The sequence below is a fragment of the Conger conger genome, chromosome 5 (genome assembly GCF_963514075.1).
Source record: "Conger conger chromosome 5, fConCon1.1, whole genome shotgun sequence".
NCBI lineage: Eukaryota > Metazoa > Chordata > Actinopteri > Anguilliformes > Congridae > Conger > Conger conger.
The window spans coordinates 35,273,684-35,298,827 of NC_083764.1; the positions used below are offsets into that span (position 1 = coordinate 35,273,684).

Consider the following 25,144-nt stretch of genomic DNA (forward strand, 5'->3'; position numbering starts at 1 on the left):
GGGATACCATACAGTGGCATATAAATGTATTTGCCCCCTTGCTGATTTCCTCAATTATTTCATACACTATGTCACATTTAAACGGAAACTGAGTAAACAAAAAAACAAACTAATGATTTCAGATCATTATACAAAATGGAATATTAAACAAATGGAACCCGAGTAAACACAATTTTAAAATTTACCCCTGAGAAGATTCTCCATTTGGAGATACTTCCACTTCAGTGGTATCCCCGAGCCTTAGACATTGGTTTTACAATGCTTTCCAGAGCGATATATTGCTTGTAGAAACTTTGTGGTGACTTTGCTCTGGTGGTAAGGCTCAATATGAGTTTAGATTTAACTGGGCTGGCTGCAACCAAGCCTAGCTGCGTTCAGTCAGCTGAATCCAATTATCAATTAAAATTGGCTGATTGAGTAACTAAGGAGGCAAATACTTGATGATTATTTTTTCTTTATTAAATAAATTAAATAATTATAAAAATGTGTTTTGTGTTTTACGCAATAATAGAGGAAATCAGGAAGGGGCAAATACTTTTTCATGGCACTGTATACTTGTCTCAGTGAAGGCAGGTAGGAAGTAAAGGTGGCATTATCAGCCAAAAGCTATGAGACAAAAGAAAGCTGTCGAATACAGAGAGGCGTGCATCATATACATCACACTTAAAATGCCAGTGGAGTGACATGGTCTAGGTAAGAACGTTCAGCATAAACAATAGAGAAAGCAGTGGGGAATGGGGGAATGAAATCTGCAGACCGACAAATAACCCTGGTCCCTATCCGGCTCTCCAAAACTAACTAAATCCCAGCTGGTCTTCCAGGTTTTGCTGGGTATCGGGCGGCTTTGAACACCGAGCTTCCTAACATCTAATCTGCAGCTGCGATCAAGAGTCCTGTACCCCCAACTGAGAATTAGATTTCCACCCAGAGACTCCTTCAAAAACAATAAAGGAAAAATAGCAATGCAAAATAACAAAATTGTGTCCAGATGGAAGGATGTGTAATCCAGCTGGGAACAGAAACTAACCGGAGTTACTATATGGAGAGCAGGGGGGCAAAATAAGAGTCAAAGTCAAAATGAACAAACCAGGGTCAAACACACTGGGGCAATAAGACCAAAGGCCAAGGTAGAATCGAATAGAATGAGGCAATGGTTAAGCACAAAAAGCCAATCAGAAAACAAATCAAAAGGGAATAGATGAGGATCGAAAGTCGGACAAAATAATGGCTGTCATAATTGTCATAAGCAGTTATCTCAATCCAAAAATCTGCATGGAAGGTTTGAAGAGCTAGTGTCCACTGGTTAATGGAATGAATATATAATCTTAGCATTGGTTTTACATGTGGAGATGTCCCTTTCAAGATGTACTGGTCATTTATTGACATGATCAATCCATTTGAGAAATAAACACAAATAGAAAGCGGGGTAAGCATTTACATCAGCCACACGCGAGACTCCACTTTTTTATGCCATTGTAATAGTTTTCAATTAATTCTGGTACGATTGATATCTTTTATCCAGTAGAGAAGAGTATACACTTTCCAACAGTGCATTAATCTCATTGGAAGTTTATAACAATGATTGAGAGCTACATGCGACACGACTGCTCTTACTGCCTGAGCTAATGTCGCCCATGACCATGAAATTTAATGTGTTTTATCCTGAGATTTGTACTGTTCTTCAATTCAGTTCATAGGTGACTCAGTCATGTGTTGTTTCATGCAACAGTTTAACTGTGAAGCTAGAAAACATTTACGACAGTGAAAAGTACAAGAATGAGTGATTACATATTCAGCTAAGTGTTGCTAAATTATGAATCTAATAATTTAGGTAGACATCATTAGATGAATAGATACCTAGTGGAGCAAATAAGCCCATGGTTTTTCTAAATATGGCCAACTCATTACTCATTGATAGGAAAGATTTTTAAAATTTATTTCAGCACTCTAATTATTTTGATTTGCATAAACATTATATAGTGTCTAGAAAAAGTCTGAAAACTTTTTTCAACCTTATGGTGGGAATTTGTAAAGCTGTACCAAAACTCTGGAGGGGATTACATTCTTAAAACATTTTCTTTTACACATATTGACTCTTAATGTGAAATTAAGAGATTAGTGTCTTGATATTTATGCAACATAACAGATTACTCACAACAATCATGAAGTTTGCATAGTAAACACTAGTGACATAACCTACTGTGACCAGCACTAGTGCACACTAGTGGTTATAGTTTCAGAACGTTTTGGAAACATTTTAGTTGAGCGGTTTTAGCTACCTGGGCCTGTCCATGCACATAACTCGAATGCATTCGAAACCTAGAATCTAGTTTCAAAAGCAGCATGTTTGCCTGACAACATATGTGATCTTTTAAATTCCTTGGTAACCATATTGACGTTTCCTGTTTAAAAGATAAACAAAGTGGATCGATTTGCTTATGACAGGTCTCCTCCTCCATTCAAGCTGAGCTGCGATCAGCAGCCATAATATAGAGATAAAATATCAACTCCCATGAAACTCACTTCGGAACTGGCCATGGAATTTATTTATGACGCAAGGAGAAAACCGGTACTGTACACACTGACAGCTAACAGCAGTTAAGTGTTTTCGATCCTACATCAGAGGGCTTTTAAATTAAAACATTTTAAAAAGCCCTGATAGAGTGGATTTGATTGTTCTCAGGAGCTATTGATTGACTATTTTCTGTCCACTTCAAAATGTTCAGATGTGAACAATTGAAGCGCAGAGATTCTTCTGGTGACTTAACCTGGGGATTCCCTTGTACTTCAATTCGGCTGTTAGTTAAATGAATAAACTTCACCTCTGCCTGTGGCGCAGACAGCTCATTTTCAGGAGATGCCTGACCACTCATGGGTATCAAAGAGCAGGTGACAAATTCCGGAAGACTCGTGGACCATCCAGGAGAAGTGGGATGCCTACTACAGCTTAACAGCAATGTGTGCCACTGCTCAGTAGCAAATGCTTGGATCAAATGCAAAACTCTTGCAGTCTTGGATTATAGCACTTAAGGCATGTACAAAATGATACAGAATGGCTTTTCTTCCAAGCGCAATAAGACTTTAACCAGAGACCAAGATGTGTAGCAGGCGGATCAATTATAGATCAAGTAGCATTCTTTAAGATTTTAAAGTATTATGAACAGGTTAACTGGCTACTGACAGTATGGACTCATGAAACAGTGTTGTCTCGTACCTGTTCACGTACCTAGCTCACCAGAAATCCATATCAAAAGCGGCATATGGTTATTACAATATATTTATGTGCCTTACATGTGATCTGGATGTCATGGATTGAACCAAATCCCAACCAATCAAGATTTGGTATGCCTCTCGAGGCAACAGTACCTTGAAGAAGTCTTCTATGTGCTGGCTGCTGTAGAGGGCAGGAATGTTGGCAGAGAACTGCAGCAGGTCCTCAGAGCACTGGCGCCTCTCCTCGATCACCGATTCATCAAAACGCCCTGTGGGAGACGACACAAGAATGTGGACACGCATCCGTGATGGCTGGCTTTTCATTTTGTGAGAAGAACAGGATTTTCCTACACTGCAATACAGACACAAATATCTGACAGGATCCAAAGGGTTAAGAACACAGCGCTAAGTTCCAAGAGACAAAATATTCAAATTCTAAATTATATTTAATTCAAATACTTAAAATCATTCATGTTTCACCCGTCATTGCAATTGAGAAATGCATGGCCGGAATATGAAATTAGCAGGTATATATTAACCATTATGGGGAATTACATTAATAATTTGGCAGTGTACGAAAATAGATTCCAGATTTTGCCATAAAAAAGAGGCTGAGCCCTGGCAGTTGGCAGGAATAATATTGAGACTGAAAATACATTCTGGGAAAATAAATACAACAAAATTAAAGTGACTAAAACATAGAACTACAATAGTGGAACAGTTTTAAAAGTGGAAAAGGAAGTAAAATATCTTCAGAGTTGTGGGTACTTTAAAGTAGTGGACAACTTTTTTTCATAAATTTTCTTTAAAACGGCTGCCTTCTATTTTATTTATGCCTTGTATTTGTATTATGTCTGTGACATTGAGTGATGTTTGATTATTTCACATGACCAATCATCTTATAATCATTAAGACATATTTAGACACAGCAGATGAAGCTCTCTCACAACACTATACAGTGCACTTGAGACATGGGCAGGTGTTCAGCAGTGGCAGCAATAGTGCAGCATTAGCCTTTTCACCACCATCATAACAATAATCCGGAAAGGCTTTTTTTTTTGTTTCAAGCCTTTACTGCAAATACTAGTAGGCTGAAATCCCCGATGTATGCATTTGTATGCGGTTCCACAAAGAGTCATGTTTATCATTGCAAATCATGCACATGGCATAAACAGTGGATGGCATGCCTCTCCCCACCTTCAAGCGCAAGCTGAAGACACACCTCTTCAAGTAGCACCTCTCCCCATCCCTCCCTACCTCCCTGTGAACCATTAATTGTTGTCTCTGTGACTTGCTTTGTGTATCGGTATTCTTAGTTGGCTAGGTAAGCAGTGTTTGGATAGTTAACTTAGGTCACTTTTGCTCTGTTTGTTTGTTTCTTTGTTCTCAAAAAAAAAAAAAAAAAAAAAAAAGGCCCTCGTCCTTATCTTTGCTGTACAGGTAGCAATTGAAATTGCGCTTCCCTCTAGGGTCTTTCAGCGAACTTATCCCTGGTTATGGGTATGCACTTTGTTGTACGTCGCTCTGGATAAGAGCGTCTGCCAAATGCCAATAAGGTAATGTAATGTAATGCCTGAACCACTAGCATAACGCAAATGATAAAGTGCAAACAAGCCATCATGCAGGTGAGTGTTTCACAATTAAACTAGTGAGATTTAAAACATACTGGTTAGAAGCTTTCTTAGCCCATGGACCTGTTAATGAGTAAATGTCTAACACACATGGTATAGTCAAACGTTTTTTTTCGCTTCATGCCAACACAACATGTAAAAGGTAATGTTTTTTAAACTTTCTGTCTTGCAACTTTCCCATGATCCACTGGCGAATCACAGCCCAGAGCCTGGGAACCATTGGGTTACACCCTTCTCAGGCCAAAACAGTGGGCTAGAAATCATGTCTGTACACAGGAACTAAGTTTGACCCAACCTCCATCTTGCTATTGTCAGAATCCTCATCCTATCAAACCCTTACCAAAAACTTTGGCCTTGGCAAAAGGTGGGAAGAGCTCAGATTGGCAGTACAGGTTGCGGTGGATTTCCCAAAGGTCGCGGTGAAGCTTCCGGAAGTCACTGTACCTCTTCCACACGGTGATCTGGAGGGAGGGAGAGAGGGAGAGAGGGAGAGAGAAAGGGTTAGTAATAGTGCGCCTCCACTTCACAGCACAGCACTGGCTGAAGTGAATCGCCTGAACCACTACCTATACTACCAGGTGTCATATAGTACCTTCAGAAGTTCAGCAGTGAGTTTACTGCTTTTGGTTTGCACAGTAAGGTTTGCTTTTGGTGCATGTATCGGTGTGTTCCACTTCTCTGTGCAACAGAGAAACTCACTAGGCCTGTGTCCTAGTATGTCTGAGACAAGACAATTACAAAATGGTTTCAGATTCGCTGCTTGGACCCCCAAAAAATACGAAAGCCTGCAATAACAACTGGTTGCCTTGCAACATAGTTGCCCAGCTCACAAAAAATCAGAACAGACACAACAGGGTAACTGCAGTGTGTGCTTGGACCCCTAATAATATAAAATGCGTGCATGCATTCGTGTGCATTTTCATTTATGAGCATGCATGTCTGTGTTGTGTCATGGAGATGAGAACTTTCTATCTGAGGAGAGAAGATAGGACCTCTTCAACAGTCCTTCGAACAGTCATGCAAGTTCCATTGGTATGTTTTTACTAAATCCCATTGTTTTCTTAATATCCCCCCCCCCCCTTACAGTAGAACTGTACAGAAATTATTACACTTACAAATCACCATGACAGTGCGCTGTCCTCCTTTTCAATTTATTCAGTTAATAGATGCCCTTACCAAGGGTGATTTGCCAAGCTCACAAATTTACACAACATACATTTGTACAGCTGGATAGGTACTGAAGCAGTTCAGGTTAAGTGCCTTGCTCAAGGGTACAATGGTAGCGCACTGTCTATTATTTCAACTTGTAACAGCTGGCTTCACTCAGAATTAGCAACGTCTCATTTCATTTACATGCTGCAAAACCCGAATTGAAAAACCCAGGAAAATGAGCAGCATAGCTGAGGGGTCTGAGCAACTGCAACTCACAGTTGCCAAAAAAGCTCCGTAAACAAAGGCATGTAATTTTTTGATTTTATAGGTAGAATAGGTAATTTCGGACTTCTAACAGTCAAAAGAGGAATTGAAGCGACAAATACCACAACACTGTTTATCCCTCCCCTATTGGCTGAAACCCCCACTGGCCATTGGCTGTGGTAATTAGAACCAATTTTCAACCAATAAGCTTGAATTATTGTACAGCGATACAATGTTTTGGGACAGCATCAGTCTGTCAACTGTATATTTTGAAACTCAAATTCAAGGACTATAAACACACGCAGAGAGAGTCAACTTACAATGGTCTTGTAATAATGTTTTAACATAGAAATCGTACCTAGTATACCTTTGAGCTCAGTAGCAGCCTAATCGCTGTAATCGATTAAAAGAGCAATGTTCGTTACTGGTGACAAGCAGCACGGGCTAAACTTCTGGAGTGTGGATACCGGCGGTCAGGCGTGGGCAATGACAAGAGATTAATGCATAAATGTGGTCAGGAACTGCACTTAATATCAGAATGTTATGATGGTGCTGATGATGGTCCTTTGAACGAAACATTTACTTGTCTGTCTTTTATTTTATATTTTGGTGCACCTTGCCTTGGAGCACCTCTTTTACACCACAATGCTTAATTAAAAGTAAATATTTTTGCTAGTTCGACTTCTTTAAAACTATTTTCAATGGACTTCCTTTGCATTTTGAGCGGTATGCAAGTTTTCTACTTGATACAATGACAAGGGATTAAAATATCAGCCATCTTGTATTGACCAAGGCCTACAAATTAAAGACAATAAGATTGCAACTTCCTTTAGAAACAGCCTTGTTATGCTATCCATATTATGGAGTAAATCCTGCATCTTTCCTTTTCTCCTCCAAGGGGGGGAAGGGTTCTACTGCCCATTTGAAAAAAATATAAATAAAAAATTTGACAGGGATGCGCAAATATTAGCCTGGGATGGAGCCATGATCTGGTGCAAATATTTTATCAGCCCCTGGACAGCCATGCCTAAACTTTCTGGTTGGGTGTGCGGCTTACCACAAAATCCCTACAGACAAGCAGGCTTTCTTCTGCACCAAGACGGATTCTATTTAACATATTTAACAGGTATTTCAGGGAACTGAAAGGCAAACCTTTAATGCTGAATGACTTTTCCCAGGACTCAACTTGAAGAACACACAACTTGAAGAAAACCTGCCTGGCTCAACTTTTGGCAACTTGAGGTACTGTTTCAGAATTTTAGGCCACCTTCTTCTCTTAATTCTTCAATTTGCCCATTTATTGACCAGAGCTTCAGCCGCTGCACATTAATTATTGGTGAAAAAGTTTTAGGGGAGCAAATTGGTGTACATAACAGAATTTGAAAGACAATGTACTGGTTGACATGTTGCATTTAAAAGTGCTTCCTTGATTGAACTAAACCTTGAAGAATCTGCACAGCATCAGCACAGATGAAGGACTTTTTATTTATATTCAACCAAATGCCCACATAGGAAATAGGATCGAATCCCAGCAGTTAACTACCGACAGAAGACACAAGATATAACTGTTAGTAAAAAATATGAAGCTCATTTGCAGTTGATATTTAGACTAACAATCAATCCATTTTCATGTTGCCATACTAACAATATTTAAGATTAATTGTCATCTTAAATTATTACTGACTTGCTCATTTGCAGTCATTCACGTGGTTCTGGTAACTGATCAAACTGTAATTAGTGCCATGTGGTCTCATCATAGATTATCATGAATAATTAATGCTAATTAACCGATGCTCCTTAAAAAGGAAACCACTGATCCCGGCTCTGTAGTACACTCCTCGGGAGAACGGAATCATATTTAATAACCGATATCACAGCGACGCTGAGGAAGTGGGAAAAGGCTGCTGTCAAATAAAGCCTGGGGATTCATCCGTCCGGGTTACACTATCGCAGCCTGTGAAACAGCACAGGCAGTTACATCAGCCTGCTCACCTTTATCTGCCTCCAACGGGCTTCTGAGTGCCTGCTACACAATGCCCACCTACACCACCTAGAGCTTCCCCCTCCACATCTTTAGCATGCAATATTGATATTCATCTTTTATTTAATACTAGAACTACAAAAAAAGAGAATAAAAAATTCAAACCAATTAAAAAGCGGTGTTTAAACCCAATCACTAATAAGCTGTTTTTCCTTTTTACTTTTTTTCCTGAAAGTTCAATGGCATTCAATTGACAGAGAAACACATGGCGTAGTCAATAGTGGCAGTGCCAGTAAGCCAGGGATGTCTCACGACATTGCCCATGTGTGCTCCTTTAACAAACTACAAAGCGTATTGTTAGACAAAACTTAACAAACGCCAAGCCAATTTAATGTCCTGAGACCAGTCGTGCAACGCATGTTTAATAAGTTTTATTTCATGGAAAGAAAAAATAAATTGGTGTCCAGTATCATTTTTTTTTTTAATTCAAGAACAGACTGAAGGCACATAGGGTGCCATCTTGGACTTGGAAGAAAATTAAAAAAAAGCCTTGACTGTTAAAATAGCGAACAACCTTTTTGACCATGTTGGTCTTTAATTTACGTGTAGTCATGGGTGATTCCATGAAAAATCAAGGTGTGAGAGTCTGCTCAAACTATGTAAATGTTCTTTATATATTCAATAAAGAACATTAGCCTCACTGGATGCTCCAAAATCAACACAAACCCCAATTTCCACAAGCAAGTGACTTTCTTTTGGTATCACCTGTACCTTAACTGGTCACCCCATAATCGAAAAAAATTATTCTGAAGAGACCTAAAAGTCGAATTAACAAAACAAAAACAAAAAAAAAGTCATTCTAAACTAACCACATTATACAGTTCAGACAATTTCTTTAAACTCATGCAGGATAACGTCTTTTTTCCTCAGAATTACATACTTCTGTTTGACATCTTGCTAAATCCGCTGTAATACTTTGCAGTTGACTTGGAATGGAATGAAAGATGACATTCTGATTGGTTAACCATACATTATTGCCTGGACACACCTGTTAATTAAGGCACTAAATCCAGCACTTTTGGATGTTACAACATACTTTTGTGCTTGAACTATTCTCCACGAAGCTGACCAAGCCCTAAATGGACTTGAGCACTGCTGCTATAGACGTTGTGTTAAGACTACGAAAATAGATAATATAATCAGGCTCACTAGCAGGATCTGGATTAGATGTATAGTTTTAAAAGGGATTAATAAAGTGAAGCACAAAACAAACCCAGACAATTTTATTTATTTACTTATTTAAATTTTTATTGTTGTTCCTGCATAGGATACTTCGCCAGGTCCCGCAACAGAGGCAGAAACCCTTGGATGACTGAAATCCAGCCTCGACGCAGCACAGAATGTGCTCTCAACAGGATATAAAATTCATGGATGGGCTGAATGGCCTGCTCTCACTGTCTAACATTCTCACGTTTATATTGAAATAATTTTCAACCTCAACATCATCGCAGATCAGCCAAGGTGTTTGCTATCATTTTGTGGGCGTGCCATAGGCGCGGTGTAAATTCAGAAACACTACACAATCACCCAACCAGTGGTTATGGTAAGGGCACTCTGGAACGACGCCATGTTGAACACGCCATTGTTGTTTATAAAAAAAGGTTTGCAATGTTTTCCTCACATTGGACGTAGCCCACCCCCTCCCCTTTTCGTATCCACATGGGCTCCGAGCCAGCACCCTGTCACCATCTGTGTGCAAACGCGCATGTAATTACCCCATCCATGACCTCACCCTGAACCGTTCAAAGGCCTCTCCTTCACCCTCATGTTAAGAGCAGTAATTAAACCACGGCAGATGTGCGCAGGTACGCTTCGGAACATCTGCTCCCGTAGGCCCCCTGCGAATGCGTACACCCAACGCCTTTCCTGCGTCGTGTAATCCCTGTGCGATCCCGAGGAGGTAGGCCTCTCGCCGGCATCAGGCAAACGCTGCACAGCACAGAGAGGGCTGCTCTTAACCCATCCTTGCTTTGTCTTTCAATGTTACAGCATCAACAAGCCATGCATTTCAAGGCCTCGGACAGTGTCGTCAGCTGACGACAGGGCTTTAGAACGCTTACAAAAGATATTCTTCTAGTTGTGGGCAGAGTTTTAGAACATCAGCTGATGGCTGCTATGGCCTCTGAGATTCAATATGTCCAGAATTAAAAGATGATATGGATATTCTGAACCATCTCATAACAAGTTGTTCAAGAACGTTTTGATCTGGCGATGCCCACGAGATCAGATTAACTTTCCATTTGAATGATTTTATCCTACACACACAACACAACATAAATCGGACTTTCCAATAAAATGAATTGGCAAATAATATGAATTGTTTTTAAATGTTTAAATTAGATCAATTAGACCAGTTATTTGTGAATCCAATTTTACTCAGCAGGAGTCCGCTTCATCTCATTCACATGGTTACAAACTCATAATTTGTACATGGCAAGGACGAGCGATATCATGCGGTATAACATCTACTATAAAGCATAACAAAATGTGATACCCAAGCACAGGCAAATTCACCAATGAGGTAAAACCTTTCATTTTGTTTCGGAGAATGGCACGAATAACTGTACTTCATGGTGCTAACGAAGATGCTAAACTAAACACATCCAGACAGTGAAGACGACATGGAAGAGCTGTGTCATTTCGAACAGAGAACTGATCCAGCTGAGAATCAACTTCATGATTAAGTTTAACTATGTTTCTTACATTCATATCGGTAAATATGTGTGCTATAGTGCAACTTCTCTGCGTGTTTGAGAGGATATTCAGTAATGTGCAGGTTCTGTAAATTCCAACTCTGTTCTGATTTAGAAATAAAGCTTACAATTGCAACCATTGCATCTCAAAATAATAGCCTCTCTGTGTCTGTGTAGTAGGTAGAGATGCGTTCGGTGTTTGTACATATTGTAAATATTACATTTCATAATATTTTGATTTGATGTCACACTGTTTTTATTATAGTTACAGAAATGCTGAACATGAAACACAGCCAAGCTCACCACCAGCTAAGAACCCACAGCACGGCTGTGTGATGTCTCAGAAGGTACCATCTAAAAGGGCCAATTATGATCATGTGCCTGTGCCTACAGCCACACAGACTCTGGATGTCGGCTTGGTGGCTTCATATGGTTGCAGACCTTAAGGTGTGTGTGTGTGTGTGTGTGTGTGTGTGTGAATGGCATTGTCCATGTATAGTTAGTGTGGTGCTTTCAATAAATGTTACAAAATCCAAAACATTTCTTTGTTTCTGTCTTCTATGTGGTTCACTTGCAAACCACTTTGTGAAAAGGCTTTGCCTTCGAGGTAAGGTTGCATGAGGCCAGGTGTGAAAAGCCTACTTACCTAGGAAGTTCTCCCTTACTCATAAATATTCAGCATAGAAAGGCCATTAGCCCTCCCATTATCACCTGGTGTTGAAAAATAGTAGTGACAACGTTTTAGTAATTTCATTTTATATTTCTCATTGGATTTTCTGAAATATTTTGTGATCTTTTGATGCCCAATACCACAATGAACAAATTTCAGTGATCCAAAAATTTAGTTACTATTGTTTTTAAATTCACTCATTGACATTTCTATTCCAGTGTGTTTGCATGTTACAAAAGAATGTAGAGATGTTATCACATTGATATATTACACAGAATTAAATTCCACCTGTTTAAACCCTAACTTTTTGTTTATAGTATTTGAAGGGCTACAATATGTTTTATTAACAAAAGAATAGTTAGCATCAATGCAAGATATGCATCAGTAATCATTTTCAAAATATACAATATTTTCCTAGCATTAAAAGCAAGTATAGGAGTGCCATCATTTTGTTTTCTTGAAAGGCTCTTCTACAACACAATCAAAAATAATGAAAAAATAAGTTAGATTGAGCCCTATAATTATTATGATTAATGTCTTTAACATGTCTATTAAGTAGTCAACCAATTTAATTAAAATAGATGACAATAAACAATTGGCTTAGCATTGTAAACACATTTTGTCATGTAGGCTACAGGCTACATGTACTTCATTTCAGGTGTTTCCACAAGGCACAAGTGAAAATGTTGTGTTGAGATGGGATCATTGCCCATTGTGGGTGTCCGATAATACGTCCAAAAAAATCTGAAAGTAATAAAAAAAGAGAATGTACAGAATGTTCCCAATATTTTTGCATATGTCTATATACGGCTGAAAAGTTTTGTTGTTGTCGAAGGAACCTGTCCGATAATAGGTGCTCTTATGCTAAGAAAATAGTAGTGTGGACAATGAAAGAGTGGCAGCAACAGCTATTGCCGCTGCCACACTGTGTGTGTGTGTGTGTGTGTGTGTGTGTGTGTGTGTGTGTGTGTGCAAAGCAAGCAAGGAAGGCACCACAGAATCAGAGTCAATGTGCATGTGGCCTTGGTTACATCTTTTTGTCGCCACAAACTTTTTTCTTTTATCCACACGATCATGGTACGAATGGGGTGACATACATAAACTTTCTCCAAGTTTAAGGGGGCAATTACTTTTTCACATGGGCATTTGGATGACTTTCTTCTTGAAATAATAATTTAAAAATTGTTTTCGGTTTACTCAGGTTCACTTTTCTAAACTTTGTCTTTTATCTAAAGATCTGAAAGATTTCAGAGGGACAAATATGAAAAAATTGAAAAAGAAATCAGGAAGGGAGGAAACGTTTTGACATCATGCATGGAAACCTGGTTGTAGTTTGCATTTGTGCTATAATCTTCAGCATACATCTGTATAAGCAGTCATATGTTTGACTTATTAGTTAGCAAGGCAACATCTAATATCTGAAGCAAGGGTGGTATGCCAGCAGGAACATCTTTAACATGAGCATGAGGTGCGCACATTCTTATGATGATGAAAAAAAAAAAAAAGACATTAACCTGTGCGTCCTGCAACTGGCAACTATGAACAATGAACAGATGTTGGGATGGGTTTTAGTTAAAATGGATATTGGCCACTGGGGAGAACTACTAGCAGAATTAATAAGGAGAAGAACCCCAAAATGAGTTTTGGGATGTATTGTATGGCTGTATGAAGTTGTACTTGAATATGAGTGTTTACAGGAGGCCCTGCACTCCAGGAAAGAAGTGGCAACACAATATAGATAGAACACTGATATTGAAGTAGAGACAATAAATATACTGACATCAGAAACGTCTCTATCTAAAATAAACTTTCACACATAAAAAATAAATAAATGGGCCAATCAAAAACAGATACTAAAACTTAAATAATATATTTACTTATAAGACTTATAATACTTATAATATATATAAGTCTCAGGAGGTGAAGTATGCCTTTCATTATTGTCGTAAGTGAGGGGTTCAGGATATTGTCAAGTCCTTTCTGTGGGATGCATGAAAGCAGTACTGTATAAGCATGGGGTACACCCCACCAAGGCCAATTACAAAGTGCATTGTTCTTGCTGCTTATCTTGAAAAAACATTGAAGTGCCAGACTGAGCACTGATAATAATCATAGCAATATCTCATTCTGCTGATCTCAAGGTATAACCCAAATTAATCTCCAATACATGAGCTATGGCTCCACCTTGTGTTGAAATCTCAGGATGGAAGGAAATTTGGAAAGATTAGCGCTTGCCTATCCAGGCTATAGTAAGTGTGGTAAACAACAACACAGTTGTTGGCGAGGATACTTAAATCCTCAAAAACCCATCCTACCAACCTATCAATGTTAAGCCCATCACGTCTGAAATGTAGCCTTGCACGGCACAGTGCCATTTTGGAAAGCACTGTCAGTCTGCCATTGCTCAACTCCAGGTGATGTTAATAAGTGTCTATCCTATAACATGCACTCAGTGAGTGGAATTTACAATGAAAACAAAAACCAGCAGATCCTGCAACTCAGCAGGAACAGGACTGAGAACCTCTGACTTTCAGCTGGCTCAAAACAACTGGAGTAGAAATTGGGTATTTATGAGGCTTTATGAATCTACACTCAGTAAGCACTTCATTAAGTCTTTATTAGTCTTATTTTCTAGACTTCTGCTGCTGTAGCCTATCCACTTAGAGTTATGATGTGTTGTGTGTTCAGTGATGCCCATTCTGAGATCACATGTACACTGGAGCAGGTTTTCTTCAAGGACCTCTCTGTATTTGGCTGCATTCATCCTTCCACCAATTCTGACCAGTCTCCCTGTACCTGCCACTGAGAAGCACCCCCATAGCTTAATTCTTGCATCACCATGCTTCACCATAGGGATTATACTAGCCAGAGGATGAGCAGTGTCTGGTGTTCGCCAGACATAGTGCTTCTGCCGAGTAAAATCTTTGTCTCAGCAGACCAGATAATCTTTCTTCTCATGCCCTCAGAGTCCTTTTGGTTTTCCAGATAATTTCAGAAGTACATACTTCAATTATCATAAATTGATGGATCTAACAATGGGATTTGTGATGTTGTACCACACTGAAAGCTTAAAACAAGATAATAATGAGCTCAAATTCCGTCCCAGAAATGAAGAAAAAGTTTCATGATGAGGTACGATGACTATGCACTGAGAGTCCTGTAATATCTTCCAAAATCAGGTTTTGAGAAAATCAACTCCAAAGATGGAAATGGTAAATAATTATACTAATAATTATACTAATAAAGCACAATTTTATCTCGAAGGCCTACAGAGAGTTCCTTGGACCTCATGGCTTGGTTTTTGTCCTGACATGCAGTGTGAATTGTGGGACCTTATATACACAACACAGGTGTGTGTCTTTCTAAATTATGTCTATATGCGTCATTTACATGGGGGATGAGTGTATCTTATCGTGGTTACACCTGTGCTTGGATCACCAATTTACCAGGTCCCAGTCATGTATCTTAGCTGCCCCCTACCCCGTTGATCAAGTTGGGAAATAAATAATTAACATACACATTGGCCGAATACATGCATGATCTAATACCAAAAGAGGATTGTTGCTGTTTAAAACTTTATTTGTTCAGCATAGGGGTTTTTCCAGGTATGTGAGGCAGATGCAAGACATACCATTTGCAAACTATGTAAATTGTAAATCCCTTGCATGGGAATTAAGACCAAAACCTTCAAGAATTTACAAAGACACTCAAAACTGCATCACCCTGCAGAGCATGACGATTTTAGTTAGACAACAACAAAAAAGAATGAGGCCATTAACAAAAAACAGATGGTGAAAATGGAAAGGAAGTGTATAATAATCATGTCAGATAGCCTAAGAGACAGCACACTGCTGTGCTGTCAACCAAGCTCAGGTGTGCAGTGTGCAACATCCTTTTTTAAAAGTTCACATTTCGTCTTGAATGTGGTTACAATGGTTTAAACATAATGTCCGGCAGTTAGTAAACCTGCTTGCAGGCTATCCTGAATGTGATGCCTACAGCCAACAGCCATACCATCATGCACGCTGCTCCTGCCAAATGGCTGAAAAGGTGCGTGCTTGGTTAGTATTTGGACAGGAGACCTCCAGGGAAAAGTTACTGCTGGAAGTGGTCAAATAAACCCCAATGCCCTGGTGTAACGATGGGGAAACTATGCTGTAGGAGACGCAGTCTTTCGGATGGGACGTTAAACCGAGGTCCGATGGCCCTTGTTGAGAAGGGAGTTCCACCCTACCAGACAAAAACATGCTTTTCCTGGTAACTTCAGAACTATATACCAGATCAGGAGAAACACAGTATCAACATGAAGCTTGACTCAAATGACATCTCATTGAAATAAGAACTGTATAGGTCAGAGGTCAAGGGGGGGGGAGTAAATAAAGAAATAAAGCTTGCAACAAAAATTGCCACTCAAGATTTAACTTTGCTAAAGAGCATGAAAAGAAGCCCAATTAATATTTGGAGCGCATTCCTTTGTCAGATGAGACCAAGATATATTTGTTTGGCTCAGATGGGGTCCAGCATGTTTGGTGTGAACCTGGCCAGGACTACCACAGTGAATGCATAGTCCTTCCTGACTGCTATGATGGGGCTGCATGAGTGCAAAAAGTGTTGGGGAGATGACATTTATAGATGGCACCATGAATGCCTGTTGATATACCAGAATACTGGCTGACAAGATGACTCCCAGTCTCCAGAAGCTTGGCAGAAGTAGATTATTCCACCACGATCCCAAGCACACTGCCAAAATCACACAGGAATTTCTAAAGAAGAAAAGAGTGAAAACTATGACCTGGCCAAGTATGTCGCCTGACTTGAATCCAATAGAACACCTTTGGGGTATTTTAAAGCGAAAGGTAGAGCAACACAACCCCTCCAGCAAAGAGCAGCTGAAAAATATTGTCTCTGAAGAATGGAAGAACATCTCTCCAGAAATTTGTGCAACACTGGTATCCTCCATGCCGAGGAGGTTTGAGTCTGTCATCAAAAATAAAGGTGGACATACCAAGTATTGAAAAAACAAAAGATTTGAATCTCAGTAATGAAAGGCGTACTGACTTTTGTTGCATTGAGTTCCTACTGTGGGGCCATTTTTTTAAAATAGTAAATCTAAACTGCAATTTTACATAAGAGCAAATACTCTACTGTTCAACTTAGAAGTAATGAAATTACTGTAAGGTGATAAAATTTTGAATCTTTTGACATTTAAGTGATATTGCACAGGGGTGTACTCATTTCTGCTGTACACTGTATATTCGATCAGGACATGCAAAGTATCAACTTGAAGCTTGGGCACAAAAATGTACCCTTTTTTTGGCTATATAAAATAAAATTGCCCATATATATATATATATACAGGCAATTTATATTTATTTATTTAACTCAAAATAAATAAATATTATTTAACCTTATTTATATAGGCCTCATCTATTTTGTCTTTCATCTTGGCAAATCAACTTCATCTTTAAGATAAAAAAGCCAAACAAAAGGCAACCAATTGTTTGCTAAACATTTACAAATATAACTTAAGAAACAGATTTGATGTACAATTACCCATCAAAATAATCAGATTTATTTTCTGAAACAGCTGCAGTTCATTCCAAGCTCCATTACATTTTCAGGTTTAATGCGGATACATTTACGTGTTCCCTAAAAGTTAACATGTGAAGGAACCCTCCATTTGAATTTTCATGGATGGCCCAACTCGCCAATAATTTTACTTTCGACAAAGCCAGAAGGCCAGAATAGACTGAATATGAACCATCAACATCATTCTCATGAATGAAATACATAAATAAAGCATTCATTAAACTGGCCCTGCTGCATTCCTGTGAGGGGAAGGGGAGGTGTTACCTCTTGAACGTCCTCTGGGTTCTTCCTGGAGATGATCTGGAGAAAAGGGAACAAAAACAGGAAAAAATTAGCTCATCACCTCACCCTCTGTCCCCAAAAAACTTCCAACTTGCACAATTTAAACAGACTCCCACATGTGCAAACCATGTCTACACAAACGTACGCTTGCATGTACATCCACAGTGCTGTGAAAGTTACTGCCACAGGCATACAAAAAACATACGTGTGCACCCACACACACACACACACACACACACACACACAGAGACCCCTTTTCAAACTATTAAAAATTAAGCTCCTGCATTCTCTTAAAATGATTCTAAAATGAGGAAGTAGTTTCTCTTTTCGAAAGCCCCTAATAATGACATCATACTGTACAGTACATACAAAAACAAATGCCAGATCCAAGGCAGGACTGACACCAAGGGGGACGTCTCACCCACAAAGCATGCACAGGACAGCCACTGTCCTAGATTACACACACACACAGAGGCAGTGTTCATTTTGTCAGTGGGCAGTGCAGCATCAGCCTGACACCACATTAACAGACAAAGCAGGAAGACAAACAATAGCCATCCTTCAAAAGCACATTATAAGATTCAGATGGAAATAATAAGCATGTTATACTGCAAATCAGATTTTGAGAAGTTTTTGGAAACATTTACTTGTCAGTGAAAGGCGGGATGTAAACTAAGTGCAGTAACACTAGGTAGTATGAGAATAATTTTGACATCATCCAGTTACTTACACTCACCGAGCACTTTATTAGGAACATATTTACTTTATTACATCTACTTATTAATACGATTATCAAATCAGTCAGTTGTGTGGCAGCAGTGCAATACATACAATCATGTAGATATGGGTCAGGAGTTTCAGTTGATGTTCACATCAACCATCAGAATGGGGAAAAAAGTTATCTTTGACCGTGGAATGATTGTTGGTGGCAGACAGGGTGGTTCCAGTATCTCAGAAACTGCTGATCTCCTGGGATTTTCACGCACACTAGTCTCTAGAGTTTGCAATAATGGTGCAAAAAAACTAACAAAAATCCAGTGAGCAGCATTTCTGCAGACAGAAATGCCTTGTTAATGAGAGATGTCAGAGGAGAATGGCCAGACTGATCAAAGCTGACAAGAAGGTGACAATAACGCAAATAACCACACATTACAACAGTAGTATGCAGAAGAGCATCTCTGAACACACAACACATCAGAACCTCTAAGTGGATAGGCTACAGCAGTACAAATCTAAAACATAAGTCTAATAAATACCTGATAAAGTGCTTGGTGAGTGTGTATATATATATATATATATATATATATATATATATATATCACCCAAATCACCACACAGATCTCTGCCTGCTTGGCTGATATCTCTGCATGGATGACTTCCCATCACCTGAAGCTCAACCTTGCCAAAACTGAGCTTCTCTACATCCCTGCTAAGTCCTCTCCGTCAATCGACCTCTCACTGACTGTGGAGGACTTTGTAGTTTCCTCCTCCCGTACGGCAAAGAATCTTGGGGTGACTCTTGATAACTGCCTCTCCCTGGCTCCACAAGTATCCTCCACTGCCAGAACCTGCAGGTTCTTTCTGTTTAATATACGCCGCATCCGTCATCTCCTGACAGAGAAAGCCACCCAGCTCCTAGTCCAGGCGCTCGTCATTTCCCGCCTGGATTACTGCAACTCCCTCCTAGCCGGTCTCCCAGCGTGCGCCATCAAGCCCCTCCAGCTGGTCCAGAATGCTGCAGCCCGCTTGATCACCAGTCAGCCCAGGTCGGCTCATGTCACCCCGCTTCTCATTGGCCTCCACTGGCTTCCTATTGCCGCACGCATCCGATTCAAGGCCCTAGTGTTGGCATTTCAGGCTGCTAAGGGGACTGCCCCACATTACATACAATCCCTGATCACTCCCTACTCCCCAGCTAGACCACTCCGGTCTGCCAGCTCTGGTCGCCTTACGATTCCCTCTCTACGGGCACCTGGCGGTCGAGCTGCACGTTCACGCCTGTTTTCCGTTCTGGTTCCTCAGTGGTGGAATGACTTGCCTACCGCTGTCAGGACAGCAGAATCCCTCCCCCTATTTCGACGCAGACTCAAAACACACCTGTTCAAACTCTACCTTAGTCCCCCCTCCTGACTTACCCCGCCCCCCCCTTCTGATACCCCTATCCCTGTCTAACCCCCCCCCCCCCAAAAAAAAAAAAAAAAAAAAAAATTGCACTTATGATGACGACTATATGTTTAGAACAGCAGTCCAGGTGTATTTTTCTAGTTCTGGATGTGATGCTTTGACTTGTGGTAGAACCTATGCACTTGTAAGTCGCTTTGGATTAAAAGCGTCTGCCAAATGACTAAAATGTAAATATATATATATATATATATATATATATATATATATATATATATATATATATATATATATATAAAACATGTCATTAGACATTGCAAATAAAAAACAAATCTGAAATAATCAATGGGATTAAAATTATTTTAAACCACCGTGAACAGCAACTTTTCCTGGGTGAATTATCTGAATTTGCCACTTTCTGCCCCTGGCTGCAAGGCACACTGTGGGAAAAAATATAATTTTCAAATATTCATTATTATAATTCTCAAAAGTACTGTTCAAACATAGTAAGAAAGCCACAACACCAGAAAGAGGCAATTTGTCTACCACTCGATTTAAAGCAAACTGGAAAGCTGCCACACCAAGAGTGTGGTGTGGATTTCCTCTCCTATTCAAAGGTATTTGGGTCATTCCATGCCAAGCTCTTGGATTTTCCCTTTTCTCTGGGTTGGTAGACAATTATGAGATACAGAATTCCTGAAGAATTGAGCTTCATAGTCCATTTCCTTTTCCAGCTAGAGCCATTTAAATTTGCCTGGGTGTCACAATGAAAAATGCGTTGTGGCACGGAATGTGATATTTAGAGGTCCATAAAGTAAAGGCAAGCCCTAAATCTTTGTAAATTTGTATCAAGAGATAATTTTCTCACATGAGAAAACATGTCTCTACTTTCATTTGGCCCTAAAAATGCACTTTTCCTCACTGGGGACCAAGTTTGTGTTTATATCTCCAAAAGAAAAAATACTAATTTACTTATTTCTAAAAGAGTTATCTGAGAGCACTTTCCAATAGCGTGAAGACAAATGCATAACTGAAAACATAGCTGAGATATGACCAATATCTCCGCCAAACAAAGCCGAGTCCAAGTTGGCTTACACTTCAAGTCCATGCAGTAAAAATATCGGAATCACAGTTCAAATTAAATGGCAATCGTTTAATTTTTAAGTTTGTACACCACAAATACTGCACAATGCTTCTCTTTATGTTTTTCAGGTACCCTACAGTTAGCTCACTGTTAGCTCACTCAGCTGTGGGAATATTTGCTAGCTTGCTATTATTTTAGTTAGTTGTTGCAAACTTTAGCTAGCTAGCTTGGGTTATCTTCCACAGTTTTCAAGTTTGGATTCCATATTACCTGTGTATAGGTTTTCCAGTCAAATGGGGTAGCATAGTAGGCTATTGCCGAGGTTAGGCAGCAGATAGCTAGGCACATACCTACAGCATGCTAAAAATGCTGCTGAAACTGAACTGACCGCAAGTTCTGGACAGTTTTGTCAAAAGAAAACAAGAGCCTGGTGGAGTCATGCTAAAACCCAGGTCCAATAAAGTCAATCAGTCAGTCTGTCAGTCTGTCAAGTGAGAAGTGGCCCAGTTCCACTTCTGCAATGACAGATATGGGTCAACCCATATAGTTTCTGCCCAGCTAAACCAGGCTAGCCAGGTCTTCTTCATTTTCTAATTTTCCAGCCTTTTCTCCACTACTTGTGTAACAAAAGACTCCCTTCAAACATAACAGCAAGGAATCTATGTAAATGGTAATGGTAGGCTAAATGGTTGGTATTTATATAGCTCCTTTATCCAAAGCGCTGTACAATTGATGCTTCTCATTCACCGATTCATACACACACTCACACATCGACGGTGATTGGCTGCCATGCAAGGCACCGACCAGCTCGTCAGGAGCATTTGGAGGTTAGGTGTCTTGCTCGGGGACACTTCGACACAGCCCGGGTGGTGGATCGAACCGGCAACCCTCCGACTGCCAGATGACCGCTCTTACTGCCTGAGCCATGTCACCCTACATGTCGTGAGAACTTTATTTCTACAACATAGCCATAAAAATCCTATATTCAACTGACTTTCATAAGTGTACCTCATACATTCTTTTTAGAAATCCCTCATCCGACATGACCCATGGATTTAATTCTCATTTTTCGGAAACCATACTTTCTTTGCGGAGGGGCAGTGTGAAACATACAACACATGTTGTAATTGGCAAATATTTTCCAAGTCTAATATTTCCCTTGAGGTTAATTTAAGTCTAACCTCAAGGGAAAGAAGAAACAGCGCCAGTACTTCGAAAGCTAGAATGTTCACGCCTTGAACGGTGTCATATAAGTTCACCCAGTAAGGGTGCGCTTCCTTTCCCAAAATTCAACATGAACTGCGGTTACATTTCGGATGACACCACTAGAAGGTGGACCTCCAGAAATTGAGAAAACCCAAATCTTAGTTCCTCGACTCGAAATCATAAATGCGTTTCTGCGCTGAAGACTAATTTGTAACCAAATCACAACAATAAGGTGGTTAATGACAAGAGCTTAACATATCACTCATAGTAGGGAGGGCAAAGTGGAGCTTTAGAATGTAGACCGCTGTGTGTGCACGTGAGCTCGCCAATAGATTTCTCACAGAAAACGTAATTTGTCCACTTTTTTACTTTACAGTAGAGGTGATCAAACTTACAATAACTAAGTGCTAGTGTGTTCTAAGCCTTTACTGGTCCCTGTACGATGTTAGCATGATGTAGCTAGCATACGCGAATAGCACAAAGCCATACAATTTGCTTTTTAACGGCACTTGGTCATTCGAACGATATAAATAAAAGCATTCGATTAAGTTCGACGGCACCGGAATTTTCTGTCGTAGCGTCCATAAATGGCAAAAGTCCCACCATAGGATTTATTTAAATCTTTAAAAGTTATACATTTTCTGAATCGTCATTAAGTCATCTTGTTTCTATCAGTGATTCGGCGTGATCGGACAGTTCTGTAGCTATGTAAATGACGTCAGAAGGATACATCACTGTTATTTGCTACCTAAACTTTGACGCACGCTCGAGAGCGTTAACATGATTGAAGTCTGACATGTCTATTGTCAAAATCCATTGAAACTATGAAAAAGTAACCAGGGACTTTGGATTTATAAGGCTGGACATACCGAGTACCCAGCAAAAATATTGACCTGGCTACAGTCACACTTTTGACAGTTCGAACTGCCACCAACTGCCATGTATGAGCGCGTGAAGTAAACCAGCAAAAGCTATTGTTGTGTCACCATTTTCGAGCTCCATACACGTAAAGAATGGAATGGCAGTGAAATCTGCCTGTTTTTCGGTGCCGTCGGGGTCCAGCATTTAACATCGATGGAATGCTGGTAAAATGAGCGCTTAAAAGCCACAAAAACAGTCATTTTGTCACATTAAAATTCAACCTAAGCAGAATTATTGTCCACCACACGTTAATTTAAGGTTAAACTGAGATAATAATCATAATATTCATGTTGATTTCCGGAAAAAAAATTTCTGTTGTCCTCCCTACTCATAGCAAATGTCCTTTGCCTAAGCAGGAACTCAACTGGCTATGAGCATGCGAAATGGATTTCAGTTTCTATCGCCAGCATTAGGATTCACATAATTTCGCCTGCGATAGCTAGCGAGCACTGGCTGCAAAGAACTGCATTAATTACCTGAAAAAAATAAAGTCAAGCATTCAGGGATACACACAGCATCTCAATATCTACATCCTATCTAGGCTACATGACGTTACCCACATCCATTCACCAAGAAAGCAACTGACTTGTGTTAAATCAAAGTGACATTGTCTGCCAGTTTCAGATTGCTAACCACAGTGGTGACATGGCAAGGGAGCCGGACAGCTAGCGAGCCAGTTTAATACTGGCTAGCTATCTGAAAAAACAAGCTAGCTTGCTAATACCAATATTACTTACGACCACTGCACGCATTTAACTAAATAGATACGCACCCTCGCTGTGACTTTGTAAACGGTGTATCCCTTCTGATGTTTTTTAGGATCTGTAACAGTATAAAAACGAGCAAGTTCCCCTCTTTCTCTCCGCGATATCATTCTGAGTGCGGCAAAGCCATTACCCAGCTACCTAGCAACATTGTAGTTGTATTAAATCGAAAGAAGATGCTACATAGTACTCGTAGAGTGGAAAAACTACTTCCTCTGCTCCCCAGCACGATAAACTTCAAAATAAGAGCATAGCACAGCCGCCCAAAACCCTAATGGAGTCTATATCAACCGTGAGCTGACTTGAAGCCAAATGGTCAAAATGTTTTTTTATAAAGAATCTAAGAAATTGGCAGCTCAAGTTAATAGGAAAAACGTTGACATATCTCTATTTAACCTAGTAGGTCGTTCATTTCATGGAAACATTTTAGAAGAAAATATTTATTGAGGGGTATTTCTATGTTCTCAGAAGCTATGTTTATAAGATAGAAGATGATGTTTATAAGTAAGGCTGTATAAAAAACCGCAGATTTAGCATACTACACGTACTACGCAGCCTATGAGATGTACATTTTTAACCCAGTCCAGGGCTGGGCCAGTGAGGGTTTTTTCCGAATTCATTCCTTTTTTAACCGTGTAATTTTCAATCACTATGGTACCTGGATATACAGTTTGAAGGTGTTCAAATAAATCTATATAACCAATTCTAAGATGCCATCGCTTTAGCGACAGCCGTTCCTTATTTTGTAATGTGGGTGGCAGAAGTGTGGGGGGTCCTCACCTTCTCTGCATTTTGGAAATGCACATACTACAAAGACGACAAAGACGTATCTGGAAATGGGAGGGTTGCTGGTTCAATCCAACCCTGGGTGTGTCCAAGAGTGTCCCTGAGCAAGTCACCTAACCCCCAAATGCTCCTGAGCTGGTTGGTATCTTGCATGGCAGCCAATCGCCATTGGTGTGTGAGTGTGTGTATGAATGGGTGAATGAGAAGCATCAATTGTACAGCACTTTGGATAAAGGCGCTATATAAATGCCAACCATTTACCATTCACAAGCAAATTGTCCAGCGAACCAAATACATAATAGTTTCTAATTCTAAAAATGTGCTCAGAGAAGTGTCAATAGAATGTCCATTGTTTACTTAGAATATCTGCAGAGGAATTATTATTGTTGTCTGTATCAGACTTGTACATATGAATGCTATTATCTTCATTTTGTTTCAGCTCTCTGGAAGACAATGGGTCTCATTCATGAAACGTGAGCTGAACGAATTTGTGTGTAAAATGCGAGTAGAGGGAAATTTACGGGTTTTTGGCATTCATCAATATTTTAGTAGCTCCGATCTTTTCGTAGCTACTAACAAAATCTACACCTGCTGCTGACCACGCGTAGTGCTTGTGTAAATTCAAGAATGCACATAAATAATGCTTGTCACTATTGGAAATTTACGTTTTTATTCATATTGCGCTCTGTTATGTAAACAATATGCAGATGCCTTTGAAACACGTGAT

The 25,144-nt window shown here is 39.7% G+C and overlaps 1 protein-coding gene across 4 annotated transcripts in view; it reads right to left on the bottom strand.

Annotated features, from left to right (window-relative positions):
• rps6kc1 (ribosomal protein S6 kinase polypeptide 1) overlaps window positions 1-23,774 on the bottom strand; it is a 122,434-nt gene extending 98,660 nt beyond the window's left edge. For all 4 annotated transcript variants that reach the window (XR_009708768.1, XM_061242327.1, XM_061242326.1 and 1 more), the window contains exons 1-4: window positions 23,640-23,774; window positions 17,518-17,553; window positions 5,185-5,305; window positions 3,367-3,482 (exon numbers count right to left, since the gene is read on the bottom strand). Coding sequence is in view for 3 of the 4 variants with exons in the window: in XM_061242327.1 (XP_061098311.1) it covers window positions 3,367-3,482; window positions 5,185-5,305; window positions 17,518-17,553; window positions 23,640-23,741 (375 nt within the window). In the remaining variant the exon portion in view is untranslated. The remainder of the gene's footprint in view (window positions 1-3,366; window positions 3,483-5,184; window positions 5,306-17,517; window positions 17,554-23,639) is intronic.
• Window positions 23,775-25,144: the final 1,370 nt, after the last annotated feature.